This window comes from Theropithecus gelada, chromosome 16 (genome assembly GCF_003255815.1).
Source record: "Theropithecus gelada isolate Dixy chromosome 16, Tgel_1.0, whole genome shotgun sequence".
Taxonomy (NCBI): Eukaryota; Metazoa; Chordata; class Mammalia; order Primates; family Cercopithecidae; genus Theropithecus; species Theropithecus gelada.
In genome coordinates this window covers 73,141,231-73,160,553 of record NC_037684.1, presented here as the reverse complement: position 1 = coordinate 73,160,553, position 19,323 = coordinate 73,141,231, and the positions used below count along the sequence as shown (strand labels likewise).

At 43.4% G+C, this 19,323-nt stretch overlaps 1 protein-coding gene across 8 annotated transcripts in view; it reads left to right on the top strand.

The window, feature by feature from the left end:
* Window positions 1-19,323, top strand: part of SPECC1 (sperm antigen with calponin homology and coiled-coil domains 1) — a 318,611-nt gene that overhangs the window by 226,874 nt on the left and 72,414 nt on the right. For 4 of the 8 annotated variants that reach the window (XM_025361227.1, XM_025361226.1, XM_025361225.1 and 1 more), the window contains 3 exons: window positions 3,596-3,803; window positions 7,977-8,050; window positions 8,419-8,624. In XM_025361227.1, the coding sequence (XP_025217012.1) occupies window positions 3,596-3,803; window positions 7,977-8,050; window positions 8,419-8,624 (488 nt within the window). Of the gene's footprint in view, window positions 1-3,595; window positions 3,804-7,976; window positions 8,051-8,418; window positions 8,634-13,099; window positions 15,644-19,323 lie in introns of those variants that run through there. The other 4 variants (XM_025361231.1, XM_025361232.1, XM_025361233.1 and 1 more) reach the window with 3 other exon arrangements.

Here is a 19,323-nt window from a genome sequence, read left to right as displayed (position 1 = left end):
GGATTGGTCACTGGTATCTTGTTTACTTCATTTGATGAGGTCATGTTTTCCTGGATGGTCTTGATGCTTGTGATGTTCATAGATGTCTGGGCATGGAAGAGTCCGGTATTTATTCAATCTTCGCAGTCTGGGCTTGTTTGTACTTGTTTTTCTTGAAAAGACTTTCCAAGTATTTAAAGGGAATTGAGTGTTAGGATCTAAGCCTTTGGTCACTGCAGCTGTATCTGCATTAGGGGGCACCACAAGCCCAGTAATGGTGTGATTCTTGCAGACTCCTTGAGGTATCACCTTGGTGGTCCTGGATAAGATCCAGGAGAATTTCCCAGTTTACGAGGCAGAGTCTCTTGTTCCTTTTCCTTACTTTCCCCGGAGCACAGAGTCTCTCTTTTCATGCTGAGCTGCCTGGAGTTGGAGCATGGGTGAAGCACTCCTGTGGCTACCACTACTGGGACTGTGCTGGGTCAGACCTGAAGCCAGCCCAGCACTGGGTCTCAGTCAAAACTTATGGTGACTGTTGCCTGGCTACTGCTGATGTTTATTTAAGGCCCAAGGGCCCTTTAGTCAGCAGATGGGGAATCTAGCCTGGCTTGTGTCTTTCCCTTCAGGGTGATGGGTTCCCTTCTAGCCCAGAGTGGGTCTAGAAATGCTACCTGGGAGCTAGGGCTTGGAGTTGGCAACCTTAGGAGTCTGCCTGGTGCTTTATTTTACTGTGGCTGAGCTGGTACCCAAGTTGGAAGACAAAGCCCTTTACCCTTCCCTCTCCTTTCCTCAAGCCAAAGGGATCTCTACCAGTGGCTACCACTACCCCAGGCCTGTGGCAGCACCACTGATGTTTATTCAAGGCCCAAGTGCTCTTTAGTCAGCAGGTCTGGGCTCTCCCTTCAGGGCAGCAGCGGGCTCCCTTCAGGTCCAGGGTGGGTCTAGAAATGCTGTCCAGGAACTAAGGCCTAGATCGGGGACCTTAGGAACCTGCTTAGTGCTTATTTTAATGTGGCTGAGCTGGTGCCCAAGTTGCAAGATGAAGTCCCCTTTACTCTTGCCTCTCCTTTCCTCAAGCAGAAGGGATCTCTCTCTGTGGCCGCCACAGCTGGGAATGCACTGGGCCACACCTGAAGCCAGTACAGTCTGTGGCCCATGACGAGTACTGTGTGGATACCACTGATGTTTAATCAAAGCCCAAGGACTCTTTGGTCAGCAGGTGATGAATATGCTGCCAGGACTGGGTCCTTCCCTTCAAGACAGTGGGTTTCCTTCTGGTCCAGGCTGTGTCTAGAAATGTTATCTGGGAGCTAGGACCTGGAATGGGGGCTTCAGGAATCTGCTTGGTGCTTTATTTTACTGTGGCTGAGCTGGTATCCTAGTTGCAAGACCCAGTCCTCTTTACTCTTCCCTCTCCTCCCAGAGCTGTGAGCTGTGCTGCCTGGGGTTGGGGAAAGAGTGGTACAAGCACTCCCTTGGCTGCTTCAGCTGGTGTCTCACTGGGTCATGTGCACCCCAAGTCCACTGGCTCTGAGCCCAGCACAGCACCAGGACTTGCCCAGAAACTGCAGCCCTTGTGACCTAGACTCTTTCAGATTTACGTAGGACTCCAGAGTGCTTTAGCCCACAGAGGTAGGGCTTGCCAGAACTCAGATTCTCGCTGGAATGGAAGATTCCTCTCCGGCTAGGGCTGGTCTAGAAGCTCCTTCTATGGGTGCTGGCTGAATTCTGTCCTGTGTTGCTTTCTGCTGTGATGGGACAGCACCAAATTCCAGTGCAATCTCACAATCATTGTGCTTTCCCTCCCCCCGGGTGCACAGATGCTGTCTCTGTACCATGTGGTTGCTGCCAAGGGATAAGGGAGAGGGGGATGTTGGAGAGTCAAGACAGTCTTTCCTCCCGTCTCCGGTGCCTCTTTCCTTGATACGATGTGTTAAAACCAGGCACTGTGATCATTCATCTGATTTTTCATTCTTATGAAGATGCTTTCTTGTGTAAATAGCAGTTCCATTTGGTGTTCCTGTAGGGAAGCCATTGCTGGAGGATTCTTTTCGGCCATCTTGTTCTGTCTCCAGGTGTCTCCTCCTTTCCTTAGCCTTTGTCACAATTTCCCAGTGAATGACCCTTCTGTGCTGCCTCCCAGTGTGATATTTGATCATTCATCAAATATTCGTTAAATGCCTCCTGTGTGTGATGCTGTGTAGACACTGGGGGGGTGCAATGGTGAATTAAACAGACAAGGTCCCTATTCCCATAGAGCTTATAGCCAGAACGTTTTGCACATGAAATATAATTGGAAAAAATTTTCATTGCATACAAAGAAACCCCACCCCAAACCCCAGATTACCTGGTAAATACACAGCTGTTTAGTAATGTTAATTAAAGGTCTGTAGAAAAGGGACAATGATGTTTATTGCAGCATTTTTGTAACAAAATAATGAATATATTCAGACAGTGGAATACTATGCACCAGTTAAAGTAATGACCTAGCACAGATGTGTACCAGTGTGGATACATTTCAAAAACACAGTTAAAATGCAAGAGCATGATAAGCATAGTATTGTAGAGGACAAAGCATATTACCATGTTGTAAATGCAGTATAATGCAGATACAGTATAATCCACTGCAAAAGCACAATGTAGTATAACATTGTGTAAAAGGACAATACTATGTATTATCATGGACACATGCATATATGGTAAAAGTGAAAAACCATTCAAGGGATGACCACATAGCAATTTTAGGATAATGCTTATTACCCTCAGAGGTAGGAGGGAAGATTGAGGCTTTAAAAAATTCTTATTAAAGTAAAAAGATTTTGCAAATGTGACAGCGTTTAATTGTTGTTAAGTCTGTTTGGTGCATGATTATTTTTGGTGCTTTTCTGTACAGTTAAAATGTTTAACAATTAAAAAATTAAACAGGTGGAGCGATTGTGCTGTGCCACTTTTCTGCTTCTGGTGTGTGCACGTTTCTGTGTGCCTCCGGCTGGCATTTTCTATCACATTTTTGCTGTGATAGAGCGTGAACGTGATAGAGTCTTTAGAGATTCCTCTAAAGAAACATTGCAACCACAAGTATTTTATCTCTAAGGGAACCTGGGGGTTTGCAGATTAGCCTGGCTTCAGGGGCATTGTTCACAGCTCGGCAGCAGAGGGCGCTGCTCCATAGCAGATGTGCGGTGGGGGTAGCCACACCAGGCAGCTCTCTCGGTGCAGGGCCAGTGCCTCCCAGGGAAGCACCGCTGCTCTCCCAGCTGTGGGAAAGAGGAATATTTAAGTGCGTGCAGATTCCCTTCTGCTTGTAGGAAGGCGCACAGAATCCAGCATTTGGAAGCATACATCGTGTTTCTCTGACTGTTCACAGCCTTGGCTGTTTCTGAGGCTAAGAATGCAAGAAATGGCACATGCCAATGACGTCTTTGCTACTGTGTCCATGAGCCTGCTGCTGACTTGTGGGGAGCTTTTTATAATGTTTTATTTTAGACTGAAGAGGTTAATGTGCAGGTTTGTTACATGAGTATATTGCATCATGGTGGGGCTTGGCCTTCTAGTGTACAGATCACTGTGGGAATTTTGTTGTTAAACTGACCAAGGAAACTTCCTTTTATTTTAGGTGGAAAAGGATTATTCATACCTGAAGGAGATATGTGATCACCAAGCCGAACAGCTAAGCAGAACCAGCCTAAAGCTGCAAGAAAAAGCATCAGAGAGTGATGCAGAGATCAAAGACATGAAAGAAACCATATTTGAATTGGAAGATCAGGTGGAACAGCACCGAGCTGTCAAGTTACACAATAATCAACTCATCAGTGAGCTAGAAAGTAAGTGGGGTCAGCCAGGTGTGGTGGCTCACACCTATAATCCCAGACTTTGGGAGGCTAGGGCGGGAGGATCACCTGAGGTCAGGAGTTCGAGACCCAGCCTGACCAACATGCTGAAACCCTGTCTCTACTAAAAATAAAAAATTAGCCGGGCGTGGTGGTGGGCGCCTGTAACCCCACCTACTCAGGAGGCTGAGGCAGGAGAATCACTTGAAAGCGGGAGGTAGAGGTTGCAGTGAGCTGAGATCGTGCCACTGCAAAAGAAAGTAAATGGGTCAAGCCTAGGAGAAATGTGGAATGGACCTGAGTAGGACACTAAAGAAACCAGCAGCAGTGGGTGACTGGGGGAGGGTTTTTGACTGTATGTTGGCTGGGGTTTATGAAGTCTCTTATTTGAGTGCACTGTAATCTCCTAGGAAGAATGCCACCTAAGAAACAATCATTAATCTCTAGCTTAAAAACTAGAGATTAGGAGATCAATGACTACAGCAGTTGAAAACTGGGATGACAGAAGAAAAGACTGTTGAACATGAGTCAGCAGTATGTAGGTGATTGTGAAAAATAGAAATACTTTTCATTTTGTTTTTTTAGAGGTCTCGCTCTATCACCCAGGCTAGAGTGCAGTGGTGCAGTTGTAGCTCACTGCAGCAATCAGAGCTCACTGCAGCCTCAAACTCCTGGGCTCAGGTGATCCTCCTGGCCTCTCAAAGCACTGGGATTACAGGTGTGAGCCACGGTATCCAGCTGCAAATGTTTTTTGGCTGTGCTGGATGTGCTGTGTGTGAGCCATGCTACTGCTGCTGTCTCTAGGCAGCCTGGTCAGCTTGAAGGCTATGTTAGGATACTTTAGCTGTGACTGTGAGAGTTCACAGGGACCCTTCCTAAGGATATTCTGCAGGGTAGGAGACAGTTATTCAGAAGAAATTGCTTGCCAGTCATCGAGTACTGACACTGTGTTGTCTCTTGGATCTGATAGAGATGGATGATAGGTGTCAGAGTGGATGAACAATGTGTGCTCTTGGTCTAAGGGAGAAAACAATTCCGCATGTGTCCCATTGGTGGGAGGATATCAAGTAACTTATAGATGTTTGCCACTTAGTTGCTGAAGAGACATCAGCATATGGCTTAGTTACCAACTCATTGTTTGCTTTGAATTGGGAAAGAAATTTTTAAAACAGTTTAAACATTATCTTCTTTGTCCAAATAAGCCTTATCAAATGATCACATCTTATGTGTTTTCTTTTGTAGCAACAGATTTAATGCACAAAGCATTTAGTCACACCGGCCATTACTAAGAATAGCTAAGAATAGCTTGATCAGTTACCTGAGAATTTCCCTACCCCGTGCGGTCGATCCTCCTTATTTGCAGATTTCACATTTGTGAATTCACCTGCTTGATAAAATGTATTTTAACCCCAATACACAGAGCACTTCCACAGTCATTTTCAGACATGCACAGAGAAGTGAAAAGGTTGTGTCATCCAGTGCTTATGTTCCCAACTCAGATCAGATAGAGACACTTGGCCTTTTCATACTGTACATGCGTCTTTTTTACAGTCTGCTTAATACCATGCTTTTAACATTTTTGTGCTTATTTTTGTTTTCGGTGACTTTGCTATTTAAAATGGCTCTGAGTACAGTGCTACAGTGCCATCCACTGTCCCCAAGCACAGTGAGGTTGAGACGCACCTACAGAGAAAACACGTGTGTTAGGGAAGCTTCATGCAGACGCAAGCTCTTGTCCTGTTGCACGTGAGTTCAGTGTTATTAAATCAACAATACAGTGCATCAGGCCAAGTGCAGTGACCTCATCCCTGTAATCTCAGCACTTTGGGAGACTGAGGCAGGAGGATCGCTTGAGCCCAGTAGTTTGAGACCAGCCTGGGCAACATAGTGAGACCCTGTCTTGACCAAAAAAAAACAAAACAAAACTAGCCACATGTGGTGGCCTATGCCTGTAGTCCCAGCTTCTCCAGAGGCTAAGGTGGGAGGATCCCTTGAGCCTGAAAGGCTGAGACTGCAGCGAACCAAGATTGTGCCACTGCACTCCAGCCTGGCAGTAGAGCAAGATTCCATCTGTAAAAAATAAAAAAACCAAACCAAGCAAAAAAAACCCAGTACAATGCATCAGAGAAAGGGAGAAGTTTGACAATATGTATATAAGACTGCCCTGAGACATGCTAAAGCGATGTGCTAAAAGCAGCCAAATTCATGGATTTGTGAGATGACAGCCAGTTTTAAAAAGCAGTGGGCAATATTGTTGTGTGGCTGAAAACCAGAGCAATGTTTGTTCACATCACCCAGGGTCAGGAAAATGGTAACTACCCTTCTTGGCTAGTGCTGGTTGGCTCCCAAGTTTCAAAAGTTCATAAGATGTGAGAAAGGTTAACCTTGCAGACAAGGCAGGTTCTGCAGATCAGGAGGCTGAAGAAGAATTTGACAATACTTGCTCAGTGTTATTCAGGAAGAGGGAAATGGGAAAGAGTCGGTTTCCATGGTTGATGAGCCTGGCTTGTTTATAGAGAGACATTGGCAGATAAGTCTATATAATGCAAATAGCATTTTAGTTGATGAGAATGTTGTGACCAGAGGCTTGCAGGAACCTAACCTGTATTTTTCCTAGGTACAATAGTTCAGTGTTTGCTGATTTGGTGTGCATGGCAACTCTCTGCAACTACCATGATTATTAGAATTGACTATATATTTCAGACATTGATGAGTTGGTTAGAGTGAGAGTTGACAGCACCTGCCCCATTTCTCGCTGGACATGATGCGCAGTAGAACTGTGGAACCTCAGCATTCAGTGTTGGTGCCATCCAGGCTGTTCTCAGGATACAACTGAAAACCTGGACGCCATCATCGTCAGCGTATCCTTCCAAACCCAGCACCGTGATTGAGAAGAAAAGTCAAAGAAGACAAGTTCTGTTCCGTTCGTTTTTGTGTTGTGATCTTTTGCTATTGAAAATAGGGTTGTATTGTCCCTAAATCCTTAAAAGTCAGCACAGATACACCAAGAAAACCAGTGTATAATTAATGTCCACAGCAAAACTTAGACCCACCCCTGTGATTATATCATCATATATCCAAGACTGACAATAATACAAACCATCCTTTGAAAAACTTTTAAACTTTTTAAAAGGATATTGAGGTATTGTTAAGATATGCTTTTGCACAGAGACCCAGGGACACATAAATCCAGCCTAGACCAATCACTTCTTCCTATAAGATCCTAATGGGAAAGGAATGGACTGAAAAATAAAGAGAAGTTAAGGAGTGTTTTCTACTGTGCAGCACTGATTCCCGACACAAACTCTCAGTCCCACTAGAACTAGAACTGCTGGGGTAGGACCTGTCCGTGGCATCTTTTTAGCTTACTCTGGCGATTCTGATTTGCATCCTTCATAGAAAACTAATGCTCTAGCTTAGAGCATGAGGACCTATTGAGGAATTTCAGCTCAGTGACTGACACCATCAGATTTAAACTTGAATGACTGATAGCTGTATGGAGAGAATTGGAGGCAGGGAGAACGAGGGGCTGCAGGTGTCCTTAAGTAGGGAGAGGTAGGCAAGCCACCTGGGAAGATGTTAAATGCACACATCCCCGGGTTCTGTCTGCCCTTGGAGATTCTGCCTCCATGTACCTGGAGTGTGGGACTAGAACATCGGTGCTTTTGAAAAGCTTCACCAGTGATTCAGAGGCTTAACTGTGATTGAGATCTACGACTCTAGAAAGTGCTTTACAGATCACAGGAGGAATAAGCAGTCATATGCTCTGTTATGTGAAAGCCTCTATCTCACAGCAATAAGGGACACTCAGGATGATTGTGTGTGAGTGCGAGGGAGGCCGGGCTCAGTGTGCAAGTGTGTGTGGCCGTGGAGGCCTCTTCCCATAGTGCTGCTATTTGGTTGTGCATCCTGTCTGCTGAGACTGTAACCTCAATACACACCACATATTTTCCAGATCATCCTGTTCTCTATCTCAGAGGAGCCTCTTGTGTCCATTCCCTGGTTTGCAGGGTAAATTGAAATTGCTAAAAGTTGCATTGAGAGTAGAAGGGATGGATTTGAATGCCTGTTGTGGCACCTGGAGTTGTGCTTTCTTTGTTACCTAGCTTATCTTCTCTTAAGAGTCTCACAGCTTTTCCAAGCCCTGTCTAAATTATTTATTTCTAGGTAATGTGATCAAGCTGGAGGAACAGAAGTCAGACCTGGAGAGGCAGCTAAAGACTCTGACCAAGCAGATGAAGGTGAGATGTGGGCGGGAGCCTTCACCACCATCTTCCTGTGTATTACCCCCTCCAAGGTCTAGATCACTCTCTCTATCCTGGTTTCTCTTGGAACATTTCCATGGCATGGTGGGCCCTGGAACTGTAAATTCTTGTTGTCAGGAAGTAAAATTAAAGCAGTCATTTGGTGTCAGGATGGAGAACTCTCATAACCTGAAGGTGTAATTCCCACCAGTGCCTTTTCCTAGAAGTGAGCCACTGTGAAAGCAGGGCCTCACCAAGCACTGCTGGCATTCTTTCTTGGTGACCAACATGGAGACTCTGGGGTCCCTGCCCAGGCACCAGCCCTGGCAGGTGTCTGACACAGGGGTGGGCTCTGGTATTTTCAGGAGGATACCGAGGAATGGAGGCGGTTCCAGGCAGATCTGCAGACCGCGGTGGTGGTGGCCAATGACATCAAGTGTGAGGCCCAGCAGGAGCTGCGCACTGTGAAGAGGAAACTGCTGGAGGAGGAGGAGAAGAACGCCCGGTTGCAGAAGGAGCTGGGGGATGTGCAAGGCCACGGCAGGGTGGTCACCAGCAGAGCCACCCCTCCGTGAGTCTGGTGGGCACCAGGGCTGTGCTTGCTTCTCACTTAATCACTATGTGTGGGGCTCCTGGTGGGGATGGGACTCTTCATGTCTGTGCCAGGCTCTGCTATTTCCTTTCTGAGATCACCCTGAATTACTAGCACCACCGTACCACTAGGAACAGTCTGTACAGTACCCAGTCCCTGCCATGCTGCAGCATAAAGGACTGCTAAGCTCCACACTTACATATAAAGGGCAAGTTCTAGCCAAGTATCCTGCTAGGTTAAAGAAGTCCTGTCTAGGATGCTCCTTGAATCTTAGCATTTATTAATGCAAGGAGTGCACACTAATAAATACGAACCCACCACCTTGCACAGGTCACTCCCATGCAGTGGGAGAGGCTGGAATCACTCCCGAGGGGAGGAGCCGCTGGAGAAAGACACATTCCTCCGGGCCCAGGGGTGTGCCTGCTTATTGAAAGCACCAATGAGCTATTTCAAAAGGCCTTGACATAACCTCCTTTATTAAAAAAGGGTGAGAGTGGAAAACCTGAATTTGGCTGATGTATGACATTCCCTTCTGCTCTTGATGGGGAGAAGCACACAGTGTATCAGCCCAGGGAGCTTTACTAACAGTGACATTTAAGAGGAAGGTATTCCCAAAGTGAATGCAATGAGAATTATTATCTGAAATTTAGATGGTTTACAGACAAACTTATGAACAATATTTTTTGCTTTAACTAATGTATTTACCCAATCAGGAATCAGTGTCCTTAACTTTGAGATTCTTGGATATTAGGAAATGATTTTGAATTTTTAGGTGTCTCTCAAATATCAGTCTTTAGATCAGATTTCCTGGATTTTGAATGTTGATCAGTTGGCCCTAATTTTTACATGCCTCCAAGATCACTGGCTAGCTCCTGAGCCTTTTGATCTGATGTTCTGTTATCATGAATTTCACGACATTGGAAAGAGGAGATTTTTCAGAATTCAGTTGTGATTCTCCTGTCAATTCTGCTCCAAGTAATTCCTTATTTCTTTGTTTATGACTTTTACATAAAATGGCCTTTGGGGAAGGATGAAGATCAGATGTAGCTGGCCCCACAATTCACTGTTGAATAATGAACATCAAGATCATTATTTTATTTAGTTATTTATTTTTAGAGATGGGGTTTCACTATGTTGCCCAAGCTGGACTCGAACTAATGAGCCCAGGAGATTCTTCTGCCTCAGCCTCCTGACTAACTGGGACTATACATGCACCAGAAAGATCATTACTTGATAGCCAGAGCTCTACCCTCTGGACACCAAAGGATGTGAATTTTAAGTAAAGGTAGAAGGAGAATAGGAAAACTAGATTTTGCAGGGTTCCCTATTGAAACAGTAGTGAGGCCATTCTGGGTGGCCTCTGTGTCTGCTTTTGTTTGTTTGCCTCTGTCTTGCTTCCCTATTGTCTGTCATTGGAAGAAAATCTGAGTCAGAACTTGTGTTGCTTCACATGGACGTTATTTTAATGATAAATGGTAAAAGACAAGTCCTGAGTTTCTGTGGTGGCTCCAAATAGGTTCTTGTATGAGATGCTGCATTTCTTACGTATATTCTGAGATACAGGCCAGGTTCTTGTATGAGATGCTGTGTTTCTTATGTATATTCTGAGACACAGGCCAGACCATGTAGCATGAACCCTGATATTCTAGGAAAGCTCCGCATATGTCCTGGCAGTTTAGGACTCCCTATGCTGCATCCTGCATCTTCAATCTTAATGTCACCTTTTTTTTTTTTTAAACACAGAATGTTTCTTTTTTGATTTTCCGGCGATTACAAACCTACCTCCCGATCTAACAGTTTGGATTGGGATAATCCAATCCATATCAAATGTTTTTTGATAATCCCTTATCAGAAAACATTTCAAAATTTTAGAATGGACACCAATGAGAACATGGCATGGTACTGAAGTCAGGCATCAGAACATTTCTGCCTGTCAACGCATTTGGCAGGAAGTCAGACAAGAGCTGGTGATGCTGGTTTCTTGTCTGGTTTTGCATTTCTCTGGCAAGCTGCCCTCTCTAAAGAGTTGACTATGTGGCAGTTACTCGCTGATGGTTCAGCCACTTCCACACCTACCCCTTGAGCAAGACTTGAAACCAACTCACACCCTCCAAGCTCCGGAGGCCACCTAGTGTTTCCATCTTGACTGAGTGAGTTCTTGATTGAAACTCAGTTTGACTTAGACAGTCATCTAATGAGAACTCAAAAGTCCTTCTTGGTTCAGCCACAGCCAAAGAACTTGCAGAGCATTCTCTGACGAGGTCCTCAAGGACAACTGAGAGAAGGTAAGATCACCCAAAAAGCACCTGGATCCCGACATGGGGTTACCCGGTTCTTAAACTCTGTTTGCGTCCGTGGGCACTTACAGAATTGGTTGCAGCCAGGCTGATAGGCATGAGATGAAGCACCCGGGCAGAAATGCAAGCCAGCATTCATTGCTGGAACTCAGTAACTAAACACTGGGATATTATCTAACTCATCCATGATCTTCAGTCCTGTTACACTTTCACAGATATTTTTATTTCCGAGTCAGAATAACTGATGTTAAGGTACGTGGGGAAGGAAGGCGGTAGCTTCATCTTTGCTGTCAACCAGCAATATCTCACTCCCAGCGTCATGTTTCAGCCAACCAGTAACATCTCATTCTCAGCTCTGCCTCCTGCCTCTGTTAAAAGAGGTAGGAAGAGGGGGTCGTTTTTGAGATCCCTTTAAGCTCTGCTGTTCTCTGGACTGGTTAATTAGCTGACCTTTCACTGGTGAGAGACTAAGAAACTCCAGTGCCAGCCTTAACATTATTCTGGTGCAATACTTTGAACCTCTTTGACACAGTGGCATCTCCATATCTTAGTTGTGGCTTGTGGGCCTGATCTTTCTCTTCCAGAAACGTGAACAAACCAGTGTGTTTTTGGGGACCTAAAAGTGATCTGTTTCATTGGACACATATAATGTAATAGATGAAAAGATAATAACTTTTTCAGCTCTGGCTCCTCCCAGTGTTGAAAACTCCCAATCGAGAAAAAGGCTTCGAAATGAAAACTCTCTCTGAAATGAACCCGTCAGATCTTTTTCCTGAAAAGTTGAGTCCTGGGGCCTGGCAAAATCAGAAAAAACACAGGCAGCTCAGTGTAATGATACATTGTGCCGCATACAAGCTTTCTAATGAAAGACATTGTTCATGAGCAGCGCCTGGCCCAGGCTTCTCAAGCAGCATCAGGGAAAGACCTCTATTTGTGGCATTTGTTTCTCTTGTTCTGAAACAGCAACTGCCATTACTTTGAGGGTGATTTATCTGATTCTTACTGTGTTTGTCATATAATACCAATAAGCATCCATGGAAAACATCTTTAAAAGAGATAATTAAACACACTTAACGTCTGTGCCTAATTAATGCTGTTGGTTTCTAAATAGAATGTCTGTGATTCGAATCTGTTTTGTTTTGCCTGCACCACAAGTTCTTGCATTGTTGCCTCTTGGAGGTGAGCAGTGTGGCAGCGCAGCACGTGCAGACTCCACTGGAATTGGCTTAACTCCGTGTATGCACATCCATGTCAGCCCAAGTGTCACTGTGTGTGCCTGTGCTGCCCTCTGTGTTGCTCTGATGGCTCTAATATTAGGGTCACAGCCGCTCAGCATGTGTTCTCCAGCTACAACGGAGAGGGAAGGGCGGAAGTTGGAGGTATAGATTCTTTAAGATCCCTTTTCCAGCTCTCTTGCCACAGATGCTCTGATACTGAGCCCCTCTCCCAGCTGGAGGGGGCCGTTCTCCTGAGGATTCTTAAGCAGTTTCTGAACAGACCTCACTTTAGCACCCATGATGGCATGATGGACAGGGGTCTCCAGCGTTTAATTTGACGCTTGATGCGGAACCTGGTCCTCTCATGTGCCCTTTTTCCAGCCATCATTATCTGTTCACTCACACCTAGTACTCTTTTTTTCATAGTTTAAATGTACATTTATGTCATTAGACACACAGTCTATAATCTAAAGAGCTGTATCTGCTTCTGTGTTCCCTGACCCCTGTTTTTACAGATTTCAACAATGTGGACATAAGCTTCCCTTAGACCTTTAGGATTTTTAGGTTGCAGTTATAAAAGCAAGAAGGTTTTTTGGCCTTGACAGTGGAGAGAAGCATGCGCCTCTTTGTAAATTCTGGAGGGGCCTCTGAGTGTTATCCTGGGCATCTCTGCTTCACCACACAGTTGTTTGTCGGAGAAGTTCTGGTGGAAGGAGCCTAGTACAGGCATTTGCAGTCTATTTTTTTTTTTTTTAATGTCCAAAAACCTTTGGCTTCCAAAAAATTGGAACAGTAGGAATTAAAACCCGTTGGCCTATCTTGGACATTAGCTTTTCCCTGTGGGACAGTGTAAGCTGGAAATTCTTGCATTTGTGAACTAAGACTGTATTGCCTTAGGTAACTCCTTTACAGCCTCTCCCTCCCGTTTCTATTTTCACAGCTCCCTGGGCTCTGTCAGCTAGCAGAGCATTTGGTGGAAGAAAGACAGCCCAGCTCTTGCCATGATTGGGAGCCGCAGCCATCTCTAGATGAAAGGGGGAATGTGTAGAGGAGAAATTGCCTCTTTATAAAGAGCCCAGTTGTCTCCTTGTGACATTCTCTGTTTCTCAGAGTCATTGCCGTCAAGTCTCTGCTTTTTGTCCACATTTTGGGATCAGCTCACTGCATGATCAAAGATGATGTTTCCCTCTTTTTACTTTTCCTCAGAAGATTCAGCCGTCTTTTATTTGGAGAATAAAATGAAGTTGTTCTGAAAAAAACAAAGTACAAGTCTTATGAAAAGTTATTTGCAACTGGAGTGCTGAAAGGGCACAGTGGCAGAGCAGATGCAGAGCTGGGCACAGCACAGGCCCGAGTTCTTTTGTTGTTGTTGTTTTGTTTTTTTTGAGACAGAGTTTTACTCTTGTCACCTAGGCTGGAATGCAACGGTGCGATCTCGGCTCACTGCAACCTCTGCCTCCCAGGTTCAAGTGATTCTCCTGCCTCAGCCTTCCAAGTAGCTGGAATTACAGGCACCTGCCACCATGCCCAGCTAATTTTTGTATTGTTAGTAGAGATGGGGTTTCACCATGTTGGCCAGGCTGGTCTCAAACTCCTGACCTCAGGTGATCGCCTGCTTCAGCCTCCCAAAGTGCTGGGATTACAGACATGAGCCACCGAGCCCAGCCCCTAAGGCCCAAGTTCTACTTTTTGGCATTCATTTCTCTGCTTCCTTTTGATCATGGTGTCTGATCATCTTGGAATTCACATTACTCAAGGCAAAATAGGAAGCCATCTGCATAATGTCATATTCTGAAGAAGTCAGAAAGTTCGTCAAGTTGGAGCTTTATTCTTATTGCCCAGGCTGGAGTGCAGTGGTGCGATCTTGGCTCACTGCAAGCTTCGCTTCCTGGTTTAAGCTATTCTCCTGCCTTGGCCTCCCAAGTAGCTGGGACTACAGGCACGTGCCGTCACACCCGGCTAATTTTGTATTTTTAGTAGAGACGCGATTTCACCATGTTGGTCAGGCTGGTCTCGAACTCCTGACCTCAAGTGATCTGGCCGCCTTGGCTTCCCAAAGTGCTGGGATTACAAGTGTGATCCCCGTGCCCGGCCCCTTCTGTGGGGTCTTGATTGAGCCTCTTCACTCGGAGACTGACTTCATTACCTCGTCTGAAACAAGGTGCCTGCTAGCTTTGGGTTGATTTCCAGAATCTTGCTGGGTTAAACATAAGTAGATATTTGATCATAAAGGATGTTATTAAGCCAGATAGGTAAGCACGGTGACAATGGCAATAGAAATCTAATGGAAAACGATTGAATGACAACTACACCAAAGTTTCGTGGATGAAACTCACCCCAGAAACTTAGCGTTCAACTCAGAGTGATACACAATTCAAAATGTGATTTAAACTTCTGGAAATATGTGTGTTTGTGAAGATTCAAATACAATTCAGCAACCTCCATCAGGCAGAAACCTCCTGCAATTCTCACGCGAGGAACTGGTTCACAGTGTACACAGCATGGAGCTATTAGCGACGTTATCCAAAGGATGAGACAAGACAAGAGTTACAGTCTAATAAAAGGAAAATTAGGAACAGGAATGCTCTTTAAACTCAGGAAGATCTTTTGGGGTATCAAACCGTACAGCACAGAATCACTAGAAAAATTAGTGTGGCGTGAGAAGAGTCATTGAGGTCTTCTCTGTAAAAATAACTTAGATACTTGTGAGTAGGACTGAAATTTATATTTTGGGAGCTCTTTACCTCAGATTCAGAGTTCTTAGGATTATTTAAAATTCATTTGCTGGATGTTTTCAAATATAAACAATAAGGAAACTGCAACTTCAACTTAAAAGGCACTGCTGTATTTGCACCCCATATTTTGACCTGTCGTTAGGTACTGTTGAATATTTTTATCTGTAAGCCTTTATGAAGTGCAAAATAAACATGTTCTTATATAGAAGCATCTGCTGCTTAGTTTTAATCACCAGCTACGTTTCTGCAGGGACCTTATGTCGTTTTGTTCTACATTTTTTTCTGAATACAGTTTCAGAACTTCAAAGCCACATCAAGTAACTAGAATTTGAAGCAGCAAAAAGCTGGACTGTAAGTTGTGAATAGGAGGGTGACATGGAATATGAACAATTTCATTAGTAGAACAAAAGGGCATGGAGTAAAAGTGCTAATTTTGCACAAGTTTTTAAAACTCTAGGGTCTCAGAAAATATAGTACGGACTTAAAGTCTAGATGTGTTTCATTGACATTTAAATATGAATAGATTGGTGATTTAATGTATTGGATTTTTTCTTAATTATGAAGTAATATTTAGGAATACTAATAACAAAATGGAGATGTGTGAAGAAAAATATTAATCTTTCTTCTCCCTCAGTACCACCTTTGAGGAAATCAGTGTTAACAGTGTGTACATTTTTTCTTTACTAGTAAATATGTATAGGATTCATTTTTATATTTTTAATAAAAATTGGATTATATTCTATTCAGTACTCTGCACCTTTACTTTTTATTTTATATGTCATAGGCATCCTTCCAGGTCAATACATGCAAATCTAACTTATTTTAAGAGCAACATGACCTTCCACAGGAAGGACATGTCCTGGAATATTAAAATATTGTCTTACTAATGCACAGCAAGGTTATAATTATTTTCTTTATGAGTAATGCTGTAATAGCAGTCCTTATTCATGTAGTCCTATGTAGTTGTGGTTTTATTTTTATAGAATGAGTTTTTCGAAATACTATTGCTGCTCTAAAGTATACGCACATTTTTATTTTAATAGATGTCTCCAGTTACTCACCTGAGTGCTGTGTGCCCATCTCTACACAGCCTGAGCAGTGGTGAAGAGCCTTGATCTTATTTTTGCCAATAGGATAATAAAAAAATACTGTCTTTTTAGCTCTTTAATTTGCATTTCTCTAAGCATTTTTTTTTTAAAAAAGACAGGGCCTCACTCTGTCACCTAGGCTGGAGTGCAGTGGTACAATCATGGCTCATTGCAGCCTCAACCTCCTGGACTCGAGTGATCCTCCCACCCCAGCCTCCTGAGTAGCTCAGACTACAGGGGCACACCACCATGCCCAGCTGATTTTTTTTTTTTTTTTTTTTTTGGTAGACATGAGGTCTCAACTATGTTGCCCAGAGAGACTGATACTGAACTCCTGGGCTCAAGTGATCCTCCCAACTCAGCCTCCCAAAGTGCAGGGATTACAGCCATGAGACACCATGCCCAGCCCTTTCTAAGCATATCTTTGTATGTTTACTAACCACTGCATTTTCTAAGAATTACTAGTTTTGCAACTTTTCCCTGTTTTTTCGCTGAGCCGATTGCTTTTTTCTCATCAGCTTATAAGTCAGTATTTTATGAGGGATGTGATTTTATCCCCTATATTATGAGCCTTTATCATCTTTATCATATTTATCATATGATATGGCCTTATCATCTTTATCATAGAAAATTTTGTATTTTTATGTAATGTAAACTGTTAGTGTTTTCCTTTATTCTTTTTTTTTTTTAAAGATTCCTTCTCCCCAATGTTATACAAATATGCTGTTAAATGTCTTCATCTACTTGATGCACACACACATGCAGACCATTTGATCCACCTCTCTTTATTTAATTTGATGTGAGATGTGATTCTTTTTCTCCCACTGGGTAGCACTGTGTATTACCAGAGTCATCCTTTGTCCACTGAATTCAAATCCCACCTTTACGTGGTTTATTTCATCCACATTCAGAGAGACCTGCCCTAGATATGCTCCAGTTTCTTTCTCTTTTGAGTTAGTTCTGCTTTAAAATATTCATGGATTATTAGATTACTTATATTTTAACTCATCCTTTCATTTAAAATTTTTATTTTATTGAATTTTAAGGCAGATGGTATCAGTGTTGAACTCTGTCATGAATTTACAAATGCCGGTCCTCTCCTGAGTGCAGTTTCCCTTTCACTTTGTATTATGAACTGTTTGCATTGAGCAGGGCATGATTTTGCCTGTCACCTTCTCTTGCTGAAGCAGATTCAGGTGTGGCAGGGCCTGACATTCGCCCCAGGTCCGTATCTGGATTCTGCTCAGATCACTGCCTTTGCCTGACAGTGCTTTGGGTCTTCTTCTCATGACTTAAACATGTTGGGAGGCTCTTGAAGGTACATTTATGTTACATATTGGGAGGTACTGAAGCCCAGGTAGAGTAGAGAAGGGTGAGTGCTTAGTGGGAAATTCACGTGTGCCCAGTTTCTTCTGTGCTTGGTGAGCCTGGAACACGGAGCCAGCTCTCTGGATCTGTGTGTGTGCCCCTCATCCATTTTAGGTGCGCACTGTGGCTCTTCCCGCCCTGCCCCTTGTCACTACTGCCCTTTATGCCTGGGGTAAACCAACCTTGGCCTTGTCGAATGTAAATTCCTCTTGTTCCTGATCTTTTGTCAGAATGCCCTGCATCTCTCTGGGCATCTCGTGCTCCTCTCCGGCCCTGGCCCTCTAGGGTGGGAGACATTAGTTGGGGTTTGCCAATATCTCCATTTTCTTTGGAAGGGAATTGGGGGAAAGCCCTTGGTATTGTATTTTCATTCCCCCGACCATGTACTCTGTATTAGCAGAAGTTCTTCAAAATCTAAGCCATGTCAATGATACTCGACTACAAGACTTTTACTATTTGATTCTTATTGTTCGGATTTGTAGATTAAGATGCTGGTATTCAAATTACTTTCGTATCCTGTTTGTTTTTATTGTTATATATGCTTTTATTGAAATTTGAAAGTGAAATTTAGAAGATATTGTTTGACACCTAAGAGACAAAGTACTTCATAATTTCTGTCTTCAAATAGAGTGAAAAACTTCTGTTAGATTTGTTTTGTGCAAAATAAGTATTTAGAGAAAATTACATTCCAGACAAGGGCATAGAATGAGCAGAGGCACAGAGGCAGGACATAAAAGTAAAAAGCTTCAGGTGAATAGTCCAAAACTAGATGGGCAGAGGGGAGTCTTGGGAGATTAACCGAAAGGCCTGGGGTTGGGCTTCGTTCAGGTGTTCAGGAAAGAGCCCGGCAGGCGTGAGCATGTGGTTGACACACGACCTGCCCTCTTCACAAATATTAATCTGTCAATTGTGAAGGTGGCAGTGGCGCCATGCAACACCACCCAAATGGAGTTAACCTTTGAATACTTTAAAAATCATCATGTACAGGAGCTCACCTGTACCTGGATCAGAATGAACAATGACATAAAGTGGTGTTTTGAGGAAGTAAATGCTGTACACCATCACTGACATTTGAAAACTCTGCTCTCTAATGTACCAAGGAAAGCAGCAAATTAGAAAGGTTAAATAAAATTTTTAAAGGGAAATAATTACAGACACATATGTATATGTGCTTAATTGACAAGGTAAGGCATAGAAGGCAGACCGACATTCAATGAGGAGGGCCGTGCGCCTTGCTATTCTCCATGGAGACACTGCCTGCTTATGGAGTGTGCGTCACCTGCTGTGTGTGATACAGCATCGGGCGGTCTGGCCTACAGCTGTCATTCTCTGGTATGGGTTGCCACCTTTTAAGAGCAGATTATTGTATCAAGATAGGAACACTGAAATAACTATTGGTAGTATTTTTAAAATATACTTAAATTTTAGGAAGAAATACCATCAGTATTATTTCTAGAACCTTGTATACCTCTCACAGAACATTTATGCATTATAGAAAATTTGAGAAAGGCATGGCCAGAGCTGGATTTGCATGCCAGATTCACCATTCATGAACCATGTGACCATGGTCAAATTTTCCTCTAAGGGATAATAATATCTAGGAGTTTTGTTGAAAATTAAATTAGATAATGTTTTTAAGACACATGGTACTGTGCTTGTCATATGCAGTGGAGTTATACACATTCATCATACTTGTTTTGCTGAAATTATTGATTATTATCATAGTTTTATATGCTGGGAGCAGGTAGAACACATGCTTCACGTTTGTTGTTTTAAGCGTGGCCCCTAAACACAAAGCAGCAATTTAATCTGTGATGTAACAGAGAGCCAACCATGAAAGGCTGGAGAGAATGTGAGTATGTGAGATTGCTGCAGAGATGGTGTGTTCGTAGATAGTCATGTTTACAAAAGCATGTACTTTTGAGTGACTCAAGTTATTTTCATGGCTTATTTGACTACATGTGTGATTGTTA